Source organism: Syngnathus acus, chromosome 22 (genome assembly GCF_901709675.1).
Source record: "Syngnathus acus chromosome 22, fSynAcu1.2, whole genome shotgun sequence".
In the NCBI taxonomy this organism is placed as follows: Eukaryota; Metazoa; Chordata; class Actinopteri; order Syngnathiformes; family Syngnathidae; genus Syngnathus; species Syngnathus acus.
The window spans coordinates 2,201,502-2,225,592 of NC_051106.1; the positions used below are offsets into that span (position 1 = coordinate 2,201,502).

General features: G+C 39.1%; 4 protein-coding genes across 7 annotated transcripts; 2 read left to right on the plus strand and 2 right to left on the minus strand.

The window, feature by feature from the left end:
- Positions 1-766: 766 nt before the first annotated feature.
- tdh2 (L-threonine dehydrogenase 2) lies at positions 767-4,016 on the minus strand. The gene is made up of 8 exons (XM_037242117.1): positions 3,098-4,016; positions 2,743-2,785; positions 2,591-2,661; positions 2,346-2,495; positions 2,089-2,261; positions 1,464-1,554; positions 1,097-1,366; positions 767-1,011 (listed from the first exon to the last, which is right to left on the minus strand). Exons 1-8 carry the CDS (start codon positions 3,252-3,254, stop codon positions 872-874), a joined length of 1,095 nt encoding a protein of 364 aa, XP_037098012.1. The 5' UTR covers positions 3,255-4,016; the 3' UTR covers positions 767-871.
- A 483-nt stretch (positions 4,017-4,499) lies between these two features.
- zgc:154055 (uncharacterized protein LOC556036 homolog) lies at positions 4,500-8,813 on the minus strand. Of its 4 annotated transcripts, none has more exons than XM_037241744.1 (11): positions 8,516-8,813; positions 8,310-8,366; positions 7,912-8,020; positions 7,703-7,828; positions 6,744-6,917; positions 6,451-6,668; positions 5,953-6,114; positions 5,731-5,872; positions 5,405-5,625; positions 5,187-5,338; positions 4,500-4,775 (listed from the first exon to the last, which is right to left on the minus strand). In XM_037241744.1, the coding sequence occupies exons 1-11, from the start codon at positions 8,698-8,700 to the stop codon at positions 4,675-4,677; spliced, it is 1,647 nt and encodes a 548-aa protein (XP_037097639.1). In that variant the 5' UTR covers positions 8,701-8,813; the 3' UTR covers positions 4,500-4,674. The 4 variants fall into 4 exon arrangements, with proteins under 4 accessions (XP_037097639.1, XP_037097641.1, XP_037097643.1 ...); XM_037241746.1 differs by having other exon boundaries at positions 7,896-8,020; positions 8,516-8,648; XM_037241748.1 differs by having other exon boundaries at positions 7,896-8,020; positions 8,310-8,404; positions 8,516-8,610.
- Positions 8,814-10,019: 1,206 nt separating this feature from the next.
- fam167b (family with sequence similarity 167 member B) lies at positions 10,020-12,596 on the plus strand. The gene is made up of 2 exons (XM_037241749.1): positions 10,020-10,498; positions 11,550-12,596. The coding sequence occupies exons 1-2, from the start codon at positions 10,124-10,126 to the stop codon at positions 11,811-11,813; spliced, it is 639 nt and encodes a 212-aa protein (XP_037097644.1). The 5' UTR covers positions 10,020-10,123; the 3' UTR covers positions 11,814-12,596.
- A 2,182-nt stretch (positions 12,597-14,778) lies between these two features.
- On the plus strand, positions 14,779-23,894 carry lck (LCK proto-oncogene, Src family tyrosine kinase). The gene is made up of 13 exons (XM_037242018.1): positions 14,779-14,988; positions 15,918-16,030; positions 16,277-16,337; positions 16,557-16,647; positions 16,926-17,024; positions 17,083-17,186; positions 18,144-18,293; positions 18,372-18,524; positions 19,497-19,676; positions 21,410-21,486; positions 22,904-23,057; positions 23,301-23,432; positions 23,523-23,894. The coding sequence occupies exons 1-13, from the start codon at positions 14,958-14,960 to the stop codon at positions 23,717-23,719; spliced, it is 1,542 nt and encodes a 513-aa protein (XP_037097913.1). The 5' UTR covers positions 14,779-14,957; the 3' UTR covers positions 23,720-23,894.
- Positions 23,895-24,091: the final 197 nt, after the last annotated feature.

Below are 24,091 nucleotides of genomic sequence, written 5' to 3' on the forward strand. Positions count from 1 at the left end.
ATTTATCCGCCGCTCAAGCACCTGCTCGGAATGGCGGCTCGTTTGGAATCGCTACTTGCAAGGAAAGTTAATTTTAGCAAAGTTTGGGACTGGCTGAAGAATATTCAGGTGGTTCGGAAATACTCTCGAACGAGTCGAACCCCTTCGGTGACTCGCTCAGCTCGGATTCAATGTAGTGCCATCCGTAAAAATTGGTTGACTTGAGCACATTGCGGACTGTTAACAAAAAAATTAGCTCGACAGCTCAGCAGCGTTAATTCGGAATAATGACACTTTAGTCGCTGCTGAGAAAAAAAAATCTTAAAAATGTCTGCATTTTCTTTGTTGTATTGATGTTGTAATTTGGATGGTTAATGCTGCTAAACAATACTGTGTATGTCGTGCAAAATAAAGTCCGAATTTGTTTGGCTCCCTTGGTCCGAACATATCGAACCACACATTTTGATTGATTTTCTTGGTTCAACTTTTTAAAATTAATTTTAAAAAAAAAAAAGAAAGTAATCCTTTTGGTTATTCACCACCAGATGTCACCATTACCTACTGCCCGAAGTCAGGTTAAAAAAAAATAAAAAATCCGCATTAATCTGCTGAATGCTATGATAGCTTTCTGTTTGCACCGTATTTGGAACATGTTGAAGATAATAAATTTGAAATGAGTGAATATTTGCAAAATATCAATACATTTTGCAGTTTTAACTTATTAAATCTTGTCTTTGTGGTATAGTTAATAGAATGCAGGTTGAAAGGGGAAAAAAAATCATTGCATTTGGTTTTTATTTCATTGGGATTAGAGTTTGTAAAACAAAACGGAACAAGAGTACATAGTAACTGGACATATGTCATTTCCTGGAAGAAGAAAAAAGTGTTCTAGCTAACTGTGGAACGTCTGTTCTGAACTGTTCTGAATGGAGTGCAGCATGTCCGGAACCAGGTCCTCTAGTCCGAACACTGGCACCCAGCCCCAATCCCTCCGGGCGTTCGAGTCATCAACCCGCATCGGCCAGCTGTCTGCTACAAAGACATAGCCATGATGAGAATATATTGTCAGTCTTTCATATAGGATGTGCTTATACTGTAAAATAGATCATAGTCATACCAATTGTCTGACGGACAGCATCTGGATTGTACGTGACCTTCAGTTGAGGGACATGCTTGCGTATTTCCTGGGCCACCTCCTCTGGAGTGAAGCTTATGGCAGCAATGTTATAGGTACGGAGGGAGAGCTGACACTCGGGGGTCTGCATAAACTCAACAGTGGCACGGTGGCAGTCAGAGATGTGCATCATAGGAAGACGGGTGTCGGGGCGCAAGTAGCACTCATGGTGACCCTTTCTGAGGGCATCATGGAAGATTTGAACTGCGTAGTCTGTGAATAAAGATGGAAAATACTGAGTCTAAAATATCCATCAAGACTGGATTATACTGTGTATGTTAGACATTTTCCAATGGTGGTAAAGTATTACCTGTTGTGCCTCCCCCAGGAAGTGTGTTGAATGATATCACTCCCGGGTAACGTAAGCAGCGGAAGTCCAGGCCATATTTATGATGAAGATACTAAAATAAATGTATAGAGGTGTTACTCTGTAGGAGTCTTGTCTTTTCTAAATGCTCTTTTCAATATACTGCAGTGGTGGAGGCATTTATGACAACTTCAAAAAGTATTACAGGGAAAGGCATTGTTGGATTATTTGGCCAAATGAATTTTATGATAATATTATGTTCAGTGGTTAGCAACCATGCATGAATATCTCAGGAGGTCCGTAAAACAAAAAAAGTGCAAATCCACAAAATAATATTTTTTTGGCTATTTGCTATCCAACAAAAAATAATGATACTTAATTGACATAAATATTATACACATTATAATAACTATAATCTGGTCACAAATTTTGCAAGAAAAACCTTTAACACCAGGCTCTCCAAAAACGTTACTATAAGCTTTGGTTGATTGCGACATATCACAATCAGTCATAGTAAATGTGCTGAGTTGATTTTGATAGATTATTATGAATGAAGGTATAGTAGAAAAATCAGAATGGAAACCACTTTTTGAGCAAATATTATGTACGGTGTTCAAAACTGATCTACCTCTCCCATGAGTTCACCGTGAACTTTGGACACGCCATAGATGGTTTGTGGTCTTTGGACACAGAGGTCAGGCACCGGATCACGAGGAGAGGAAGGACCAAATGCTCCAATGGTGCTCGGCATAAAAATGCGCAGGCTGTTCTCCAAAGCCAAGTCCAGCACATTATGTAGACCTTAATTAGAAACAGATTGTAGTACCTGTATAATAATAATTAGCATAATAAATGTATCATGTGTAATGGTGTGTGTAAACAAACCTGTGATGTTGATTTTGCGAGCTAAAGCCACATTAGCTTCCCCAACAGCACTCAACAGAGCACTGTAATGGACAAGCCAGTTGATGCGGTTATTCACAATGACTTCTCTCAGATGTTTGTAGTCCAACACATCAGCATATACAAATGGTCCTGATGGAGAAAGAGGGGAGTTTAGTTCTTGCTTCATATTATGATTGGATGTTAACTAATTAGGATCAAAATAAATTGAGTAATGCAGAACTTACCACTATTAAAAACATGAGGCAGGGGCTTCTTTATGTCTGAGAGAATTACATTCTCTGTTCCATATTCTTTCCTGATCAACAATTAAAGCACCGTTTCATCAATTTTTCATACATATTTTTTTCATGGTGAATTAATTTCTGAAATGTCTCACCTGAGCATTTGGGCAAGCCCCACACCTAACTGTCCAAGTCCACCTGCATACAAAGGCAAGCTTACTATTTATAGAAATCCTTTTTTTTTTTTTTTAATGTGGGTTCCCAAATTGAATCCCGAGACAAAACATGAGAGCATGTTTATCATTATTATTATTATTATTCATTCTACACACAGCTACACTGCTGACTCTTTTATGTGAGTGTAAATAGTATCCTACAGCAGGAACACAGTAAACACAGCACATGCATGCGTACATAATTATTTGAACCATTATAACAATATTTATTCAATTATCACGAGTTAAAAGAAAATGCACAAGCATTCATTCCCACAGTTTCTAACAACCTTACCCGTGATGAGCACTCGTGGGTTTTCCTGATCAGTTGGTGGATTGGAAGTTTCTTTGCTGTTCCACCTGCTCATGTGTCCATGTATGCAGCTGAAGCTACGATGGGACAAAGTCTGCATCCTTAGACCACCACGACAAAACAGATCTAGCCTGGCCATCACACCAGATTGTCCAGTAGTAGTCTTGACAAAATTTGGTCAAATTCAACCCCTAGCATGCTGCAGAGTCTGGAACGTGTAGGTCTTATTTGAAAAGAATACTCTTTTGATACATTTGAATCATCACACAAACCGACCTAAAACATTTGCCTTAAAAAAAAAAAAAATCCCAGATGAAGATGATGATTCTCAATGCAAGCGATGCAAAGATTAGTCCATTGGACGAGTTCCCTCAATTTTCCATGTCAGTTGTAGAAAATCATGGAGGCTTTGTGGTTCTTGTCTACATGTTACAGTCTCGTGCACTTATGCATAATGCTGACATGCTGTGCAAAGGGATTTGCATTGTGAAGAGCATTTAGCTGAGCTTAACAAGACTGGTGGGTATGTCCACGATTCAGCCTTTGACTGATAACGTACTGTGTATTCAACAGCATGGGAGTTGTTTGCAAGGGTAGGAAACTATACAATTGGTAAGAATAGTAAACATGTAGTACAACAGTATATTTGTGTGCCTCATGCCATTTAAAATTGCTCATTTTGATTTTACAAGGTTAAGAACTGGCACGTTTTGTGCTTTTTGAGTGCATAGTGGTTTTATTATATTAGATATTATAACATCGAATCCAAGGTCCACAATTCGTTCTTAAACTATCCTTTACAAAACCCATTTGCACTATACACCAGGGGTGTCAATCTCATTTTTTTCGCGGGCCGCATTGTACTCATAGCTTCTTTCGGAGGGCCATTATGACTGTCAACACAAATAAATGTATGAGCACCTCATTATATACAGTAATAGCTACAAAACAAACTGACAAATAACTCGTTTTCAAATCAGACGAGTAAAAACTGGTCAAATATTTAATAAAAAAAAAGATATTATTAAAAGTGAAGACAATTTGCAATTCTAGTAATGACACGAATTTGATGCACAATTTGTCTTCGCGGGCCACATAAAATGATGTGGTGGGCTGTATTTGGCCCCCAGGCCTTGAGTTTGACACCTGTGCTTTACACATTTAAACGTTGTACAATACAATGTACCTTACCGAGGTGAAACTCTAAAATGTACAAATTCCATACCCCTGACACTTGTCCTTACCAGCTTAAAAACATACCTGTACATTTTAGAGCTAGAAAATAGTCTAAAACTTTTTAGCCCCATCTCAGTGTGGATAGAAATTGTGATATTGGCGCAAACTGTCTTCAAATTTGGATTGTGAAGTAACAGCACTTATGAACTCTCATGAACTAAATCTTAAGCTTTGGTTTCATTGTATACAAAAATCACTTCATATATTTTAAACCAATTAGAAAATACAATACAGTCAGTGGAAAAGAGTAACAATGTAAAATTCCTACTGGAAGACAATTAAATCATGCTTTTCCTAATCAATTCTTCATTGACGAATGATCATCAGCTGAGTGGCAACTTCTCCCACTCAATAACCATGTTCCTTATTTCCTCCTGGACCAGTTCCAGGTGACGAGTCTGTTGGGTCCACCTCAGAAAATAGCCTGTAAAAAGACACACCCTGAAAACTTGACACAGACAATTAGAATGGACTGTAGAATTAAATTTTTATCGATATTTTTAGCTGGATTCACTGGCGAGAAGGGGAGCTGTAGAGGCACTAAAATATTTCCCAATCTTTACAGTATTTTTCCCCAGATTTCAACATCTCTCGTAGAGAACACATTGAATCTTTATGAGTTTTTTTTTAAAGAATTTCAGGGGTTTGTGAGACATCCTTGGCACCCCAACGAAAAAATCCCCGCTCCGCCAGTGCCTGGGCACAACATCTTTCTTGTCAAAGTTAAATGGAAAAATATTTTGCATTTTACTATCAACAGATGATCTGAATGCTACCTCTCCAATTTCATCACAGAAATGAATAGATCTTGAATCCACATGTTAACAAAGCTCACCCCTCCATAGCTGTAAAGATTGTGGGTGGACTGAGGGCCAAATAGCCAGTTCATTGGGCTCATATAGTGGGTTGGTGTACTGCTCGCTTTCCCGTGGCTTCAGCAGGGCCCGAAACAAACAATGAGTCTTGTCCTTCACTTGGAGAGCACAGCTAGGAAGGAAGGAAGGCCAATGTCAGGTTCTGCATATTAGTGAAAAATATTGAAGCCTGACTGACCGTTCCATCTCGCTGTTACAGAGAAAGGTGCCATAGTCCGAGGCATAGGCTTCGGTAGCCAGCCTGAGGAGCAGTGCCTCCGAGAAGCCGAGCGCAAGGGGGAACTGGCAGCATAACTGCCACACACAGTCCAGCAGCAACAAGAACATTGGACATTCCTGCTGGAGACGAGCGTGAGAGAAGGCTGAGTGGGAACATCGCTGCTGGAATGGGTGTCCAGCCTGTAGGATAGACATAAAAAAACATTACAAAGAGAAAAAATTGAATTCGCAACTACACATTAGGTCTTTACGACCATTTAAAAAGTGAATTTTGATTTCACACACCTGTACAAACTCCCTCTCTAAAAGTCTCAGAAAGCCTTCCAGTGAACGACAACTTGGGTCCATAATGAGTTGTGCCAAAGTGCTAATAAGTAACGTGGCATCTGTCCCTTCAGAGCCGTGAACGAGAACTGAGTGACCATCTCTGGATAAAACAAAGAGAAACCATGCATGTACAAATGATAATAACAATACAAGTCATTATTTACCACAAACTGTTCTTACCTCTCCACACATTCTGCCAGCAGGCCAGCAGTTGACAAAGCAGTTTGGACATGAGACATCCATTTGGAATTTTCTAGCTTACTGAGCCAGCGATCCATATTTGGGGACTTGTCACCATAGGCGTCCACCAGCTTGATTAGACTCTCCTGGAGGGTTTTACCCCTGTATAAAAATAATTATTATCTACTGCTGCATCGGAATTTTCAAACTTTTGACTCTGAGTATCAACGCTTTTGAGAACTGATACAGTAGAATTAGTGTTGTACTATGTCGACCCATGTGCTGATGGTGATCTCAAAGTGATCTCCCTAGCCAACTTTACATGATAGTATGTTTGTAGTGCATCAAATCAAATTCTGCTTCCGCTATGTAAAAAACTGTTCTTTGCCGCTTTGATTGGAATCGAATCAACTTGACTGTGTTCACACTCACAATGGCGCAATACTCCCTTTTTTGAACTGTGTCAATTTGGGAGCACATAGTGTTATGTCCACACACCTTTCCATGTGTCTGTGTAGTCTCTTCCAGTTGCTGTAGAATGCTTTGGACTCAAACCCGCCACCCATCATCCTTGCCTGCTGTGCTTGCTGTGCTGATCGTGTGTCGATAATATAACCTTTGTCTGAGTCCCCGATCACAGTCTGCAAGAGGAGCTCATCTTCCATGCAACGCTTCCGGTTGGCCCCCGTCAGCGGCTGACCGCTGCGCAAAATTACCTGAAAATAGGCTTTGTTTGCTTTTCAAAACAATAAGGCTACTGTGAATAAAAGTTGGCGGGACCATGGCCTCACCATCCCATTCTTCCTGTGGTAGTAGCAGAGGACAGGGAAGCGTCCGCCCTGTCTGAATTTGGCAACCTTTTTCAGTGCATCATCATTGATCGCCTTGGGGACAATGACAGCTGGAGGATAAGAGGGGCATACTGAGTAGTCTTGGTTCACAGTGCTCAGTCTCCACCTTTCATGCTGCAAACAAAGAAGGTGCCGTCAAAGCATGACAAAGCAAATAAATGACTGAAAACCATCCGTCCATCCATCCGTCCGTCCAACTAAACCATCCGTCCGTCCGTCCGTCCATCCATCCATCAGTCCGTCTGTCCGTCCATCCATCCATCCATCCATCCATCCATCCATCCATCCATCCATCCATCCATCCATCCATCCATCCATCCATCCATCCATCCATCCATCCATCCATCCATCAGTCCGTCTGTCCGTCCATCCGTCCATCCATCCATCCATCCATCCATCCATCCATCCATCCATCCATCCATCCATCCATCCATCCATCCATCCATCCAGAACATTTCTCAGCATTCACAAAAGAGTTCTGAGGGAAGCCCCTCACATATCAAGGTGTTTCTCTATTGTTTATCCCTCTATTTTCTAAACTCCTTATCTTCATTAGTGTCAGTCACAGGTAAATTGGAACTTATCCCAACTGACTTTTGAGTGAGATGCAAGTCTCTTTATTGTTCTTTAGACAAGCGCCTCATGAGAAATGGTATTCTTTAGCAGGAAAGAGGAAATTCTCCGCATAGCTAACTTAAACTTTGGTGCCGAGGCTAATCACTGTCACAAATGTTATATTGCTGCTGCAAGATAAAGTTGTAAACTTTGGAATAGGGGATGTCCTAATTCCTGACCCCCACTACCTTCTGTTTCCCTGGCATTTTCCTGTCATGTGATTGTTGGCTCATTGTTAGGAAAATGGTGCCAGGAGACATAATGTGCTGTATTTACAATCTTACAAGTTCCTCCATTTCAGTGTAATGCCTTTCAGGGGTAGAGAGGCCCCAATGGTCCTGGAGGCTGGCATTGGAGGGTCGGTAAAAGAAAGGATACATCTCTGCCACACAATTCAAACTGGACAGCGTCTGGAGAAAACAACAATTAATGCTGTGAATGTGTAAAAGAAACTTCCAGCTTTTGGTTACCTAATACCAATGATTTCATGCACCTCAATAGATTGCGCAATGTTAAGACATTGCGCCATGCCTGGGATGTCAAGCTGGAGCACACGCAGATCTTTACACTTGATGATGATGGTCCCGGAGGATTCTGTAGTTCTACATACAAACGCAGAGCAAAATAGCCTCTGTGACTACTTCCCCCTTTAGATGTGTCATGTTTTGACTCTAGCTGTGCAGAAAATTAGACTTGCACAACTTTGTTACATGGGGCTTCCGCTTGCTGTAAAAAAAAGTTTTATAGCTGCAGCAGACAAGTAGAAGCTGTTAGTAATAGCAAGCCACACACGCGACAGCGAGGAAGAGCTTTAGTAATGTAGCATATTTCCTGTGGTCTGTATAGGTGCAACAAACTGCTGACACATTGCAACACAAGTGAGCCTCCAACCTGTTGCTGCTGCCGGCATTAGGAAAGAGGCCGAAGTAGTTCAAAAGGTTTTCCACACTGCATTTGAGGAATTAAGGTGTTAGATATTGGACAACCTATGTGTAAATTAGAGAACGATTCAATCAGAGCTAGAAATATCATGCTGTTTGATCATCTCAATGTTAAGAAGGAAAAAGGTTATTAGAATATGATGCTTCTTTGCTCACCTTTTCTCAACAGCATCAATGTTTCTGAGGAGCAACAGAACTTGCCGACAGCTTTTCTCCTCCCTGTCCGAGAAGAGCAAGTGGTGGCCGGTGATGCACAAGGTGCCCTTGCTGGGAGGGTGCAGAGGCTGCTGGAGCACAACATCTTCTACATTGGCGGTCTTAATGTGCTCAGAAAACTCCATTCAACTCAAATCAAACACCAGCAAACTTTGAGGGCATATAAAGTAGCTCGACTTAAAATCACTTCCCTGCCTGCACTAAAATGAAAGAAAACTACAGTGCACTACTACAGCTCCTCCTCTTGTTCCTCCTCCTTCTTCTCCTCCCCTTGTCACGATAAGAACATAAATAGAAGTGGTTCTCCCATCTCCTCTTTGAGCATAGGCCCGAACATGCATGCATATTCCTAACATTGTTGCAAGCTGTTGCACGATTGAGGAAGCAAAAATTATGAGTGCATTTCCACTTTGTCTCTCAGTTTCTTTCTTACTTAATCTTACAGCTGTGTAGATAATTTGCAGATAAAAAGCACATAAAAAAAACTTCTTAAAAAAGCTAAATGGAAATGTGGCTAGTTGTTATGCACAGTGTTCAACAATGCCTCGGTTCTTATTTTTAAACTGTCACTAAAAGGAGACGTTTAAGGAAATATTTAAACGCGCGTGCACACACATGCGCGCGCAGGTTTGACTCTCAAAATACACTTGCAATACGTAGAACAATCCGCTAGATGTCGACAAAGTGCGACATTTAATTGAAAGAGTAAAGGAACGTACACTTGAACGTACTTATATCCCCTTGCTAATAAAAGAAAAACGAACAATGACCTTTAAAATAACTTAACAAAACAATTCTTAAAATTGTATCAACTTTTTCCAAATCAAAATCAGATTTTATTTATTTTTGTGATCCGACAGAATTGTCCCTAAAAACAAGCTAATGAAAATGGCACTGTCAACAAATATGGTATCATCACTGAATGGAAAATTCTGAAATGCACAAGTCATAATTCTACTGGGACAATATTGTCGATTGTGGCTTTTTCATTACACGTACAAAAAACAACAACAGGCCAAATCCGTGCTACTAAAAATATAAAAATATGAATGGCTAAAAAAAATATCAAACTATTCAGAGAAGTCACGACATAAACACAATACGTGTGATAGGAGCTAAAACTTCAAGTTGTTAAGTTGTGTACTTTTCTTGCGAGTGAATCAACGAGATGCCAAAATACCTGTTGAGACATGCTAAAGACTCAACCTGGCCATTTAGATTTTTCTTTCTTTCTTTCTTTCTTTCTTTCTTTCTTTCTTTCTTTCTTTCTTTCTTTCTTTCTTTCTTTCTTTCTTTCTTTCTTTCTTTCTCAGAGGGATACTAGCAAATTTGTCTACGTATGTAAACAAAATATATTCATATTTTCCTGCTCATTATGGAAACTGGTTGCGAAGAGTTTGAGTTACGTCACATTAACAATGACGAGGGACTTCCAAGTGGCACTTGTTTCCTCCGCAGCGTTTCGTTTGAGACGGCCAATCAAATCTATCAGCGGTTTACCGTTGCATTTTAACTAATTATGTTTGCCTTTGCTATCGGGCAGGCGCCATGGGCGGTCACTGCCTCTCCGCTCTTGCTCTTAAAAGGAAGTGCAGACCTGTTGCGCGTCTAGAGCCAAGTGTCCAGAAACGATTCCAGTCATATCCCCCTAAAGCTGTTCGCATGGATTCCAAACACTCTGCAGACGAGGCAGACACGGAAAGTCTGGAAAGCTTGAAGGCGCTTACCGAAAAACTCAAGTTAGAGACTCGCAGACCGTCCTATCTGGAGTGGCAGGAGAGGCTGCAGAGCGGACCGTGGAGAGACAAGAATCAGGACCCCGACCAAGCCAATTCAACGCACAGCAGTTCAGACGTGGTCGTACAAAACATCTGTGGCTTTGACACTATTGATGACGCTTTGGACTTTCTCAGAAAAGAGTTGGTAAGCGACACAGAAGATTTTTTTTTTTTACTTTTGTAAATCCATTGACCACAACATTAGGTACACCTGCCCATTTTTAGATTCATTACAAGAGTACATGGGCCGCATTGGCTTTTCAAAATGGACAGGTGGGTCAGGTAGGTTGTTGGAAAGCTTAAAAATAAGTTATTTTAATAAAGAAAATGGAAAGAGTAAAAATAAAATAGTTCTTTTAATAAAGAAAATACATCAGTCCTTTTAGATTGTTTTTATTTCTTTAATCATCACATAGCCATCCGTTTTTTTTAGATATTTTCATATTTTGTCTTTAAATTTGATCAATAAACGCTTGTGCAGTATAAATTTTACCATATATTGTAATTTGTAATTCACCTAACCCTTAATTCATAAATATTAGTCAATATACATATTACTATTATATAATATATCATATTCTTTATTATTTTATCATTATCATTATTATTATCATTATTATCATTATTATTATTATTCATTTATTTCTATTGTAATCCCTGAGCCATAATTTGTCCTAGAAGAGATTCATAATTTGAAGCAGCTCTCAAGATGTTTACCTCCACCAATGCAAATTACTATCACAATATAAGAATTACTTGAAAAATGCTATAAGTCTCAAACATTGTTCGTCAATGTAAGCATTATTGTCTCTTGTTTTTGACTCAGTAATTTGCATTTGTACCTGGTTGGTGAGTATGTAAAATAAATTGTGCAAAAGTAAACAAGAATGTCATCAAACCCATTTCCTGTCCTTGTTACTGCAGATCACATGATCTGTATATGTCTGCCACGTTGAGGGTTCAGATCGAAAAGAGTCTCTATTCAAACACTCAATAATCACTACAACAAAACAATGAGTTGACCTTCAACATGGTGGTGGAAGATGTCACGAGAAAACCATCCATTACCTTACCCCATATTTTTTAAAATCTATTTAAAGGCTTAATGCTGGACTTAATTCATGTTATTCACAAAAGACCGTTGTCTGTCTGCCTAAATCGATTATTCTTTCTCACATCACCTCGCCATCCTTAAGAGGGAGATGCAAGACCAGGACAACCATCTGGCCCGTCAGCTGATCCGCCTTCGTGGGGAGATCAACAAGCTGAAAGTGGAGCAGGTGTGCGAGCGCCACAAAGAAATGCTGGACAATGCGACATATGAGCTGGAGGAGTGCGGTGAGGAGTCCGATCTGTTGTGTGACATCCCCATGAAGGCCACTTTTGCTTTGTCCACCCCACTGAAACATCTGGGCCTCACCAAGATGAACATCAACTCCAGACGTTTCTCACTGTGTTAAAGCTTCATCCCTTCCTCCTGATGAGTATTAAGTTCGAATTGACTTTCACCAAACAATGAGTCCTATTTACTTTTTGGGAGCTCCGAAGTGTCAATAAAAGGAAGCTATTTACTTTGTGCTTAGCAGTGTGTCATGTGGATGACATTTTATTAGGTACATCGACACAATCTAATGAAATAAAATGATCCCTTTTCAAAAATGATAATGATTAGTTTTGTTTGGCACTTTTCTGTACAATCATTTTGATTAGCAATGGCAAACCTAATTCGATTTCACAATGAAAAGGCTCTTATTTTTGGTTTTCTTAAATTTTATCATAGGTTTCTGGGGGAAAAAAAATCAAAATTAATTTTTAACTAAAATCGTTCACAATTGTAGAATAATATAAATTTGTTTCACTTAATAAATGTGTGTTTTTAAAAAAAACACATTTATGAATGTGTATTTTTTTCAAGTACAAAACTAACATGATTTATGAACGAGGGGCACGCTTTTAATACTTTTATGAACACATGGGCATTTTAGTCATGTGGTCCAACACTGGCACTTTGACATTGTTTCTTCATAACCCTAAATATCTCGATGATCTCATCACAGAGATACTGTTTTACATTATAATGTTCAAAAATGAGCAAACTTGCCCTATTACCTTACAACATTCAAATGACTTGCCTGACTATATAATACAATATAGATAATATTGTAATGTAATTTACTGTATCTACAAAATGTATAATTGTCATTGCAACTTAATATTAAAAGAAACCTCTGCTACCTCTGCCACCTACCTCTTTTGAATATTTACAATGAATACAATGTGGGCTATGACAATACCTGAATGTTAAAAAAACCCAGTAGATAATTAGAAACATTGGCACAGAATTGATAAGAGAAACATTTGAATATGGCCAGGTCCAGAAAGTAAAATCCCTGCCACAGTTGAGCTAAGCCGCAAGTGGTGCTTCTTCTCAACCAGCAAGTGAACAAGCTCGTTTCCACAACAGCAAGGCAAATGAGATAGTTTGATGTTCAAAATGATTGAGTCACATCATAATAAAAGCAAGCAAGAAAAAAAAAATCAAGTGAGTCATGTGGTTAGCATGTCTGCATCACAGTCAGAATGTGCTCAGACCTTTCTGTGTGGAGTTTTTCTCTTTTCGCCCATTCCCAAAACTTGCACAACAGGTTAATTGAGGCCTCTACATTGGTGTGAATGTGTGTATTGCTGTATGTGGAAGCTGTTGAAAAGGGAAGATCTGCTCTATATTTTTACCAATTTTTCACTTTTTGTCCCATCTCACATCCATTCTTCCTTTAAGATGTCACCCTTATATGAAGGCTCCCCAAGGAGGAAGAGGAGCCCCATACATATTGTTGGACACAATTAGTCAAACAAGAAATTAACATTAGTCAAACATCAAAATCGGGAGGTTCAAATTTCAGCACTTTAGAGTTTGCACGTTTCCTTTTCTCACCCTAACCTTGCAGGTTGACCGCTAATGGTCCATAAGTGTGAATGTGAGTGGCTGGCAAATAGTCTACAATCACACAAGTAACTAAATATACCTTGTCAGAGCTTCAGGGTGAAAAATAACACAACAGGACTAGCACAAGGAACAGATGACCTCACCTCCACTTTGAGAATGAATAAATGGAAAATGCATTGCTGAACAATGTTGTACCTTGACACCTTATTTGTCAGTGAGTGCTTTTACACTAAAGTGCTGCAGACTTATATTTCTCTTGCCACTCTGATATGCCCTGCAGATAGTTTCCCTTGACCTATTCCCCAGATCTCTCCATTGTTATTCTCAAAGCAGAGGTTGACACTTGAGTGGAAATAAAGCACATGTCATAGATAAACCTATCAGTATACTTCATTTAATCAGGAGGCACATTTAAACCTGCAATGTGGTAAGGCTGCCTGAAAGGATTTCAGAGAAAGTATCACACGAATGCACCTGCTTCGTAAACGTGGGCGGTGGAAGTCGGAAAACATGATGACAGTGTCGCTTTTTGAATATGAGAAAGTTCACATCACAATGAAAAGTGAGAGATGGCTGTTGTTGTAGAGAAAACAGCAATACCCTTGTAGTAGGATATTCTTTCACATTCTGTGCCAGATTCCGCAGGTTTCTCTTTCGTCTCATATACTCAATGGACACTTCATTAGGTACACTTGCACAGTCATCCCATCCAGTTCAAACGACATTAAAAAGATTTTTTTAAATAAATATTAAATGTGTGTGTGCGTGTTTGTTTTCTATATATAGATAAATTGTAAAACTAAGTTCTAGCTGTGTCAAAATGCTAAAAAAAGAAAGAAAAAGCAACTAGCGTGCAAAGTAGTCCTTAAAGCATCCGCGCATGCACATGCACGTGAACACTTCCTGCCAGTGTATGCTGTGCTGCTGCAGCTTCTCACCACAAAATGGAGGTGTGGCGCACAGCAGCAGACTCGGTGGAACAGTACAACATGAGAAAAACTTTTCTTTCTTTTCAGTTAGTAATTAACATTTTATCAAGGGAAGTTATACAGTAAAAATAAAGAAATAAACAAACATGAATACGTCTCTCCTTATTTGTTACCACACTGTATGTATTTTTTTATGATTCATGATGACCTTTACTAAAGCAAAGTGACCAAGGACATGAATTATTTTAATATATTCTGTTTGTATGGATATCACCAAATATGCTTGTTGACTATGAAATTCATAGAACTGAAAAACAAATGAAATTGAAAGTAAAAAGAATAAAAAAAAACAGGATACAGTTATAGGGGCAAATTTAGGATCTGGATGAAAAAAAAAAAAACTGACACATTGGCAGTACTTTCCAGTTCCTTGGGAAAAGTGCTACCATGGAGCCAAAACGCATTCACACCCAACATCTGTTGAACGACTGCAGAGCAACCAATATCCGCTCAACGACAGGAAGCCCTCTTGCCACTCTGCTCCGATTCTTCACAGTGTGTGTGTGTGTGTGTGTATGTTTGTATGTATGTGTTTGTACAGACACACATAAGCACTGTCAGAGATATCAAACCAGACAGACAGATGATAAAATTGTCACAGCCACGCACTAGTGGTGAAAAGTAATTGCTAAATATTTTCAATTACCGATGGCGGAACCTGAACTTTGATGTGCGTGAAGACACATTTCCTATACAAAGGTGAGTATCATACTTGTAGATATACACGTAGACAACTAAGAGCGGTAAAGGCGGATCAACAAGCAAAAGTTATACTCTCACTGATAATCTTCGACAGGATGATGTTTTTAGTTTAGTCTACAACATGTTCTTCTGGTTTCATTATACATTTTATGAATCGTACTAAAGTTTGAATCCTAGAATATTCATACCTTTTGCTTAAATTCCAATTTTGCTTTCACGGCAGACAGACAGTTCTCAGAATTTTGTTGTAGTATTCATAGAAGTATTTCTTTCAGTTTTATGAAAAGAGACCAATTCTTCTTTGGTCAGTGACATCAGTCAAATTTAACATACAACTGCACATCATACATTATATTATTATAATAATGAGAATAAGCTGGGCTTATTTGGGAAGACCTTCAGCAAGAGATCATAAGACGAGGACCCCTAAATAGAAAATGTTGAATTTGCCACCGAGAATAGAAAAATGCTCTCTACTGAGAGATAGTAGAGGGGGCGGAAAAGGTCTTGTGATTTATTCCTTGGGGTCCTCGTCCATGAATATTTCCCATGGCTGAGACTTTGGATAGGGACAAATGTTGCAGTCAGCTCACTGACCTGATTCTGGTCCAATGGGGACCAAGTGATCTTGAAACAACACAATGTAGCACCACATGCACTATATACATGCTGGTTTTTGTCAAAAGAAGTCTCAGTAGAAGTTTCTAGAGCTTGTAATTAGAACAGTAGGATTATTTAACAAACTAAGTCATTACAAAGCTTCAGTTTTCAAACATGCTGTAAGGCAGTTATGGACTTCTTAACATCATTGTTGCACTTCCAGTTTTCCGAACAAATCTGATTGATGTATTCATTTAAGTACACTTGTTATTTCACCAGCCCCCAAAAAATGATCTATTAATTTAAATAATCTAATTCATTTGCAGAAAAGATGGGATGTAACTGCAGCTCCGACTACTCAGATGCTGAATGGATTGAGAACTTGGATGAAATTTGTGAACACTGTAACTGTCCAGTCCAGCCACAATCATGCATACCAGTAAGTTCACTTCCGTGATTAATTTCGCAGTACAGCAGGATGTGCATGCATACAAAAATATGTATCAGTGATTTAATAGTTGAATGGAAAAAAAAAAATGGATCGAGACAATTGCACTTACATTACGAACCTGATTTGCCTGAATTGTGCTCAGTGCTGTCAATAATGCGTTGCTAACGGCCGTTTAGTATTCCATTCATGTTCATGATTATTGCATATCATGTATTTCTTGTCCTCTGTTACCAGTATACAGAAGAACTAACTCCCTATCTATCACCGGGTTCGCCACCTTTGTCTCCTCTACCTGGTAACAACAAACACGATAGCATTTTTTCTTTCACATCATTTATCAAGATGAAAGCATTACATTAATTGTTTTTTTTTAATGTTAAGATTAAAATGTATTTCCTATATGCACACTTTTGAATTGTCATTGTTGGCTATGTAAACTCAAAGCTTCTCTTCAGACATTCAGGAGCATCCATTTGTAAAAGCTGATGTCACAATTACGGGAAATGTTTCGCAGAGAACATTGCAGTGGCTTGCTACAGCCACGAACCCACCCATGATGGTGACTTGGGCTTTGAAAAGGGAGAGAAACTCAAGATACTTAACAAGTGAGTTCTGAACATGTAACAGCTTGTTTTTTTCCCCAATATTTTATTACCACAACTGTGTTGTAAGTAGTTTTAACGGTTGCCCTATTATGACTTCTTTGACTATAATAACTCCAAAAGTAAATGAATATAAATAAATACACACACGTTGGTACCGTATTGGAAAGTAATGATAAATGATGGGATTCATACAAAACAAACACATTTTTACAAATATATCATTTGTATTCATTGTTTGTATAGTTTTACTCAATATATTGTCGTTTTTTTACTATTAGGAATGATCCAGAGTGGTATTTGGCAGAGTCTCTTACCACAGGACAGAGGGGCTTCATCCCACACAACTTCATTGCAATGAGCAACGAGGAGACCGAACCGTACGTCACACGGGTGTTTTACCCCAAAGCTGTGTGTGAAGCTTGTTGTATGTTGCAGGTGGTTCTTTAAGAACATTTCCAGAAACGATTCCATGAGGCTCCTGCTTGCACCCGGGAACTCGAAGGGCTCCTTCTTAATTCGTGAGAGTGAGACAATCCCAGGTGACGGATTCACATAAGCTTCACCTTGTTGTTTAAATAAATCATTTCACACCACGTCTGTTTGAAACAGATATAATTAGAAGGATGTACACAAAGCCAGTGTCCACAAAATGTTGGTGAGAGGTTGTGCTTGGGCTAAGGGTAAAAACTGATTCAGGTTTAGTGAAGATCTGGGTCAAGGGCTTACATTTTTCTTTCGTCGTTCGAGTCACTGTTGCATCAAATCATCCAAACCCCCAGAATGATAATGGGCTAGTCTAGTCTATATCAGGGGTATTAAATTATCAATTCAGTTGGGCTAAACTTTCAAATCAAGAAATGTTGCTGGGCCATACACCATACAGGTTTTATTTTGCCACTACTCCTGTTTTTAGCACCGCTAGCCATGTTTCAAAACAACACTGTCAGCAATGTGGATAGACTACAAGAGTATTGCATTAATTGTAGGAATTTTTGAAATCGTGTGAACTAAATACCCTTAGCATCTCGTGAATACAATTCCTTTGACTTTACCTTGTGGGGCTTGAGGATCCGGATAGCCTAATGCAGTGTTGGTCCCAAACAAAAATAACTCAATAAATCGGTCGTGATTTAATGGCCATGGGGGAAGATGTGAGATGAGTGTTGTCTGGTGGTGAGAGTTTTGTAGATTTTATCATCTTGCAAGATCAGGTTCTTGATCAGTGGAAACATTTTGCTGCAGAGATGCACTTGGGTTGGGGTTCAGAGATTCCAGATCAACCACAGACCAAATTATTTCCATTCTCAACACCGCTGATGCTATTTGTAGTGGCAGACATTATTTTGGTTGAACTCTTTACAAATTTACGGGGGGGGGGGGGTACACAGCAATGAATGGCCTTTATAGCATATCAATTTCCCAGTATGCATTCTGAAAGGAATGTTGCACGTGTGGTTCAAACAGAAAATAAGATGTTTACATCTTATTTGTTTCAGGGTCATACTCCTTGTCAATCCGGGACGTCGATCAAAATACGGGTGAAGGAGTGAAGAACTACAGGATCCGCAATTTGGACAACGGTGGCTTCTACATCACCGCTAAGATATCTTTTAATTCACTGAAGGAGCTTGTCCAGCATTATATGCGTACGTGTATTCAGTACACCCCAAAAAGTCAAACTCATTGCAGTGATGTCTTCAACTGACCCCCTTTCTGTGGTTCAGGTGATTCGGATGGTTTGTGTACCAAGTTGGTGAAGCCATGCCAGTCAAGAGCTCCTCAGAAACCATGGTGGCAAGATAAATGGGAGATCCCCCGGGAGTCCCTGAAACCGGTGAATAAACTCGGTTCGGGACAGTTTGGAGACGTCTGGATGGGTGAGAGAAGTTTTTTCTGTGTTTTTTGTTCGTATGAGATTTATCACTTGATAGGAAAGACCACATAGTTGCCAGCACTCAGAATTTCTCAGTGTGTATTGCCCAGTACAGTCTTTAATGTGCGCTACTTTGTGCTCTTCGACCTGCCGAATAATGCGAGGAATTAACCTTGTCATGAAGCATAACTCGGAGTCCATTAATCTAGCTTTCCACGGAACTGCTGCATCGAAGGAATTCTATTTTAACAATAGGAGCTTGACCGTCCACTGTGCAAGTTCATTCAGAGGCCAAATAGCTTTGCTTAAATTGCTATTACAGTATTTAGACAATATGAGTCACAGCCATGGTTTCATTAATTGGAGGGCTGTTTCCTCCATTTTTAAATGCCCTCATACCAGCTCTGATTAATTATCGCAACAGTGAGTAAGAAAGCATGACCTTTGCTTCAACTTGTCCATATTTCTGCCACTTTTTATTTTACGGAACTATGATGACGCTCAAACTGATTGTTTTAAATTTAATTAAGTTTTATTTTCATCTTGGGAAATATCGTATTTTCCGGACTATAAGGCGCACCTAAAAACCTAGAATTTTCTCAAAAGCCGACAGTGCGCCTTATAGCCTAGTGCGCCTTATATATGGACCAAATTCCTAAATTTAAACTGGCCCGAAGCATTGTGTCATGAAATCAATCACAAGTGGCCTGCTGAAGACTATGAATCATGAATCAAAAAGACTATGGATCATTATTTTGTGATTATAAAGTAATTTGTTGCGTCTGAAGTTGAAATAAAAAAGATAAAATGGATTTGGATTAAAAATCTGACATGATGCATTAATGGTGCGCCTTATAGTCCGGTGCGCCTTATATAAGGACAAAGTTTTAAAATGGGCCATTCATTGAAGGTGCGCCTTATAGTCCGGTGCGCCTTATTGTCCGGAAAATACGGTAACTGAGATATCTTTTTTCAGGTTACTACAACAACGACCAGAAGGTTGCCATTAAGAGTCTGAAAATTGGCACAATGTCGACAGAAGCCTTCCTGGAAGAAGCCAATGTAATGAAGAACCTGCAGCATCCTCGCCTTGTGCGCCTCTTTGCCGTGGTTAGCCAGGAGCCCATCTATATTATCACAGAGTACATGGACAATGGTACGTATGAGAGTGACTTTTGAATGAAGCATCAAAAACAAAACTGAATGTAGCCCATGAGCATTTCACAGTGAATGACTAACATTATCTAAAAGTTCTTACCCATGGACAAATGAAGAAAGTGTTGTGTCATTCACGTTCATGATCAAACATGTCGATTCAGTTTCGGTCTCTAGTGGAACGAAAGCTAGAATTGCACTCTCTTGAGTCATACGTATATTTTCACATCTTCCAGTAAAGCTGGGAATTTCTAAGACGTCTTCATCGCCGAACCATAACTGCTTACCTTGTTTCTAAAAAGTGAGATGGCTGGGGCAATTCCTCTACGAAAGGAAGTACAGTCAGCAGTCTGAAACAATCTAAATAAGAATAGAACTCAGTAGAGGGCAAACCTCTCGCAAGGGAAAATAACAACTTCGTTTGGCCTCAAAACAACCGTTGCAATTAAAATAGAAAATGAATATTTACTATACATCTTTTTGGATCTTCACCAAAATGAAATGAGTCATCATCCAAACCTGCTATCAAACACAATATTTGTGTTTTCATTCTTTATGGAGGTAATAAAGGAGCTAGTGAGATTCTCCCTAACAGACAATAGTCCTCTGCTATGCTGAAGAACTCTGATGGGCTATTTGCAGTTTATCATGCGCTCATTTCCCTAAGCGTTCATAGGAAACATGAACTTTCACTGCTCAAGGGCTGATTTGTGGGAAGATCTTCAAGCTGAAGAGGGTGTTTAACTCTTTAGAGACCCTCAACGACATCTGGCCCCTCTCCAGAATCAATGCATCTGCAAACACAGTCATGTACACTCCCATACTAGCAGAACCCAATCGCGGTTGTAAACAAATAGCCTTTCCGCAAGCGAAAGATCAATAAACAAATGAAAGTTATAAATAGAAACAGGCAATTGCATAATTTCAAATCTTCCAAGTTTTTGCCACACGATTAAATAATACCAAAATGAGTTGATGTCTTTCCCTAAACATCAGTACAGGCTTGAATGGCATCCCTTTGTAAAAGTCTTCAATGACTTGCCTGTAAAACCACTAGCAGTGACTCTACATGAGACTCTCTCTTTGTCTGAAGTCCACGTGTCGACAGGAAACAATTGCTGCCTCTGTTGTCAAGAGAAAGAATGGCTCGGAGTTCCTTTTCTTTACTAAGGACAACAACAAAGATGGAAAATAACAGGCGTGTTCTTTGAGGCTTCTGTGTGACCTTGACAAAGCGGATTCATGTGGTTGTTTAACATCAAACGCAATCAGAACACAGGGCACTAAAGCCTCTTCTTTCCTGCCACGGACATTCTTTTCCTTTTTTTATTAACTGCTTCCTTTTTAGTTGACGTGGCTGGCTGACATGCAAAGGTATTGTTCTTTTCTAATCCACCCCCCCCAAAAGATCTCGGGAAGTGCAGTTGACTGTCGACTTAGCATCAAATTGACTAATGCTCTTTGTGCTTCCTTCCACTGTTGTTTTCCCTGATCTGAACTGCTATTTTGGTCCAAGTCTCTGTATTTTTTAAGCATGGAGTTTCTTGAGAGAGAACATTTTGGAGGCTACAATACATTGTATAAAACACGGTATTCTGATTAATGTTGAATTCATGAAATAATACAAATTAATCAATCTCTCGTAATCTCAGGGTGTCGCCATATTCTGCTGGAAACCGAAACTGATGTTTAAGGACACTCGGAGTGACTTTATAAAATCTATATTGTTGACAGGGAGCTTGCTGGAATACCTAAAAACAACCAAGGGGAGTAAACTGCCCATTAAAACTTTGATAGACATGTCATCCCAGGTAAGACAGCCTTCCGTTTTGTTTATGTCTGTCTCTCTGAGATGTGGTCTCATTTCATGCCACATATATTATTTGGTTTATCCTTTCTTTAGTTTAGCATGACCCTCACAGACAAAAAGTCAGAACGGACATTAAATGAAATGACTGATTCATATGATAATACAATGAGTGCAAAGGAGAGCATAGAGAACTCTAAAAGAATAAACAGACGTTCTTAAACAACATGTTTCTGACAAGACCTCAAGGCCAGTGACACCTATGGGAGACATTCTTTGGAGCTCGGAAATGTGCGATTCAGAGCAAGCAAACAAAAATGCTTACAATCCCACCATTGTTGGGACTGTGGCTCAAATATGGGCACACGAATTAGCCTATAGCATTATGTGTCAATGATTCATGGTGTAACACAAATGATTATGAAATGCAAATAATTTATTTAATTTCCCTAATTTGAACATTTAAGCATTGTTTTATTTTTTTTAAACTCATATTAAAAATAAAAAAACAATATCACTCATAAATAACAATAGGAATAAAAATAAAGAAAAAAATCAGGAATAAACATTAAGAATAATATGCAGATCCATGGTGGCAGGTTTTACTTTCTTTTTCCATTGTAGCAGTTGTACTTTCTTTTCATCCGTTGTCTGAGCTTTAATGACACATTTAAGCTGTGCCACAGTTTATTGATATTGATAATCAATTAGGAAATGTTTCCACGAACACCCTGCAATGTGCTCACATACCCCTAGTTTGGAAACACTGGCTAAATGGATATTTTGGACCATGAACTAGGGCAGGATAAAGTAGAGATGGCATTAAGCAGGCCCTTTTGTGTATCTGGGTGGAGGACATAGTAAAAGATGAGAGATGCTGTCAAAGATGGATGAGGAAAGTGTTACCTTCTTGACCTGTGAAAATATAGCTTCATCTGACTGCCAACCAGTTCAGGGCGTAGTCTGCTTTTCACACAATGTCAACTGAGATAGCCTTTACTTCCCCACCACCCTTAACAGAATAAGCAGCTCAAAAAAAATCAATGTGTCCAAATTACACACAGGACAAACACTTGAGCACAAATACAAGCACTTTATATTGGATATTTATTCTATTGCTGATACAATCACTGAGTGCTTGTCAAGATTTGTACGTTTTTACTACAAATTGTAATCAGATTGTCCAATTTGTGATATTATCGAGTGAGCACGCCATGTTTGTGAATGACATGCACTTGATGTGTTTTTCAAATATTCAAACAGCAAATATCTGAATGCCTTTATTAACAATGTTTATACTCTGACAAAGAGAGTGCCACTGCCAACTACTGGAGTGGATGTGTAATTACACTTTATTTTAGTACGGCCAGAAAAATTATAAGCACAGAATAGCCTGGCTGATGGTGTGCTGCTCCCTGCAGGTAGCAGACGGGATGGCTTACATTGAGCAGAAGAATTACATCCATAGGGATCTACGAGCTGCTAACATTCTGGTGTCCTATGAGCTCATCTGTAAAGTAGCAGACTTTGGACTTGCCAGACTCATTGAGGACAGTGAATACACAGCTAGGGAGGGTAAGAAGACCAATTGCTTTCTTCCCTTTTAGCCTCTACCAATGCAGACAATCACCAGATATATTGAGATAATTTCTTTATTATTCTACTATTGTTTGCACTTTTTACTGCTAAATTATTTTCCATGCTATACCTATTATTTTGCTGTCATTTTCCTCTCATTCAACTATATACCAATATGCAGTAATGTAATCTTTCAACCAGGACAGCAGCTCAAATGTTTACTTCCCTTTATAATAACAGGAGCAAAGTTTCCCATCAAGTGGACCGCCCCAGAAGCAATAAATTATGGAAAATTTACCATCAAGTCTGATGTGTGGTCCTTTGGGATCCTCCTAACAGAAGTAGTCACATACGGACGCGTGCCATACCCTGGTAACCATTTGTTTGCTTTTTCTTTGCAATATTCCCACAACTTCCCTTACAATAATCACACTGGTGGTTGACTGTTCTATTACTGTTTAGGTATGTCCAACCCTGAGGTGATGCAGAACCTGGAGCAGGGCTACAGGATGCCGAAGCCAGAAAAGTGTTCAGAAGTACTTTATAATATTATGTGTCTCTGTTGGAGGGAGAACCCAGAAACTAGACCAACTTTTGAGTACCTGAAGAGTGTTTTGGAGGACTTCTTTATTGCCACAGAGCGTCAGTACGAGGAGTAGCCTTGATTGCGCACGGTCACATTCCCACTGTATGGTCTATGTTGTCTGCCTCCTGTAATGCTTCCACTATATATCTTTCATCACAGTTCTTAACGGAACATGTTACTGTTGTTTTCCTCGCGAGGTGCGTTACAATAATTGTCTTTTTTGTACAATAAATCATTGAATGATTTGAGTTGTTTAACTAGCATTTCATCTGCAATATGGGTAATATGGGTTAATTTACAGAATGACTCTTGGTAGCATCACACAAGCTCACAATACCAGAATCCACAAAACAGTAATGTGGTTTTAGTCTTTAAGAGTGAATGCATATCATTATAGTACTGTAGCAACTTTGGACAGTATGGAACATTTTATTTCAAATTGAAT

What these genes read in the sequence shown, in the direction of transcription:
- lck (XM_037242018.1), top strand. Translation starts at nt 14,958, where the DNA reads ATGTGCGTGAAGACACATTTCCTATACAAAG. An exon ending in AAACTCAAGATACTTAACAA is followed by an intron (nt 16,648 to 16,925) that starts GTGAGTTCTGAA and finishes TTTTACTATTAG; the next exon opens with GAATGATCCAGAGTGGTATT. An exon ending in CGGACGCGTGCCATACCCTG is followed by an intron (nt 23,433 to 23,522) that starts GTAACCATTTGT and finishes ATTACTGTTTAG; the next exon opens with GTATGTCCAACCCTGAGGTG.
- zgc:154055 (XM_037241744.1), bottom strand. Translation starts at nt 8,700, where the DNA reads ATGGAGTTTTCTGAGCACATTAAGACCGCCAATGTAGAAGATGTTGTG. An exon ending in ATTGATGCTGTTGAGAAAAG is followed by an intron (nt 8,367 to 8,515) that starts GTGAGCAAAGAA and finishes CCTCAAATGCAG; the next exon opens with TGTGGAAAACCTTTTGAACT. An exon ending in CTGGCAGAATGTGTGGAGAG is followed by an intron (nt 5,873 to 5,952) that starts GTAAGAACAGTT and finishes TGTTTTATCCAG; the next exon opens with AGATGGTCACTCAGTTCTCG.
- tdh2 (XM_037242117.1), bottom strand. Translation starts at nt 3,254, where the DNA reads ATGGCCAGGCTAGATCTGTTTTGTCGTGGTGGTCTAAGGATGCAGACT. An exon ending in GGGCTTGCCCAAATGCTCAG is followed by an intron (nt 2,662 to 2,742) that starts GTGAGACATTTC and finishes ATTGTTGATCAG; the next exon opens with GAAAGAATATGGAACAGAGA. An exon ending in TCGCAAAATCAACATCACAG is followed by an intron (nt 2,262 to 2,345) that starts GTTTGTTTACAC and finishes TTTCTAATTAAG; the next exon opens with GTCTACATAATGTGCTGGAC.
- fam167b (XM_037241749.1), top strand. Translation starts at nt 10,124, where the DNA reads ATGGGCGGTCACTGCCTCTCCGCTCTTGCTCTTAAAAGGAAGTGCAGA. An exon ending in ACTTTCTCAGAAAAGAGTTG is followed by an intron (nt 10,499 to 11,549) that starts GTAAGCGACACA and finishes GCCATCCTTAAG; the next exon opens with AGGGAGATGCAAGACCAGGA.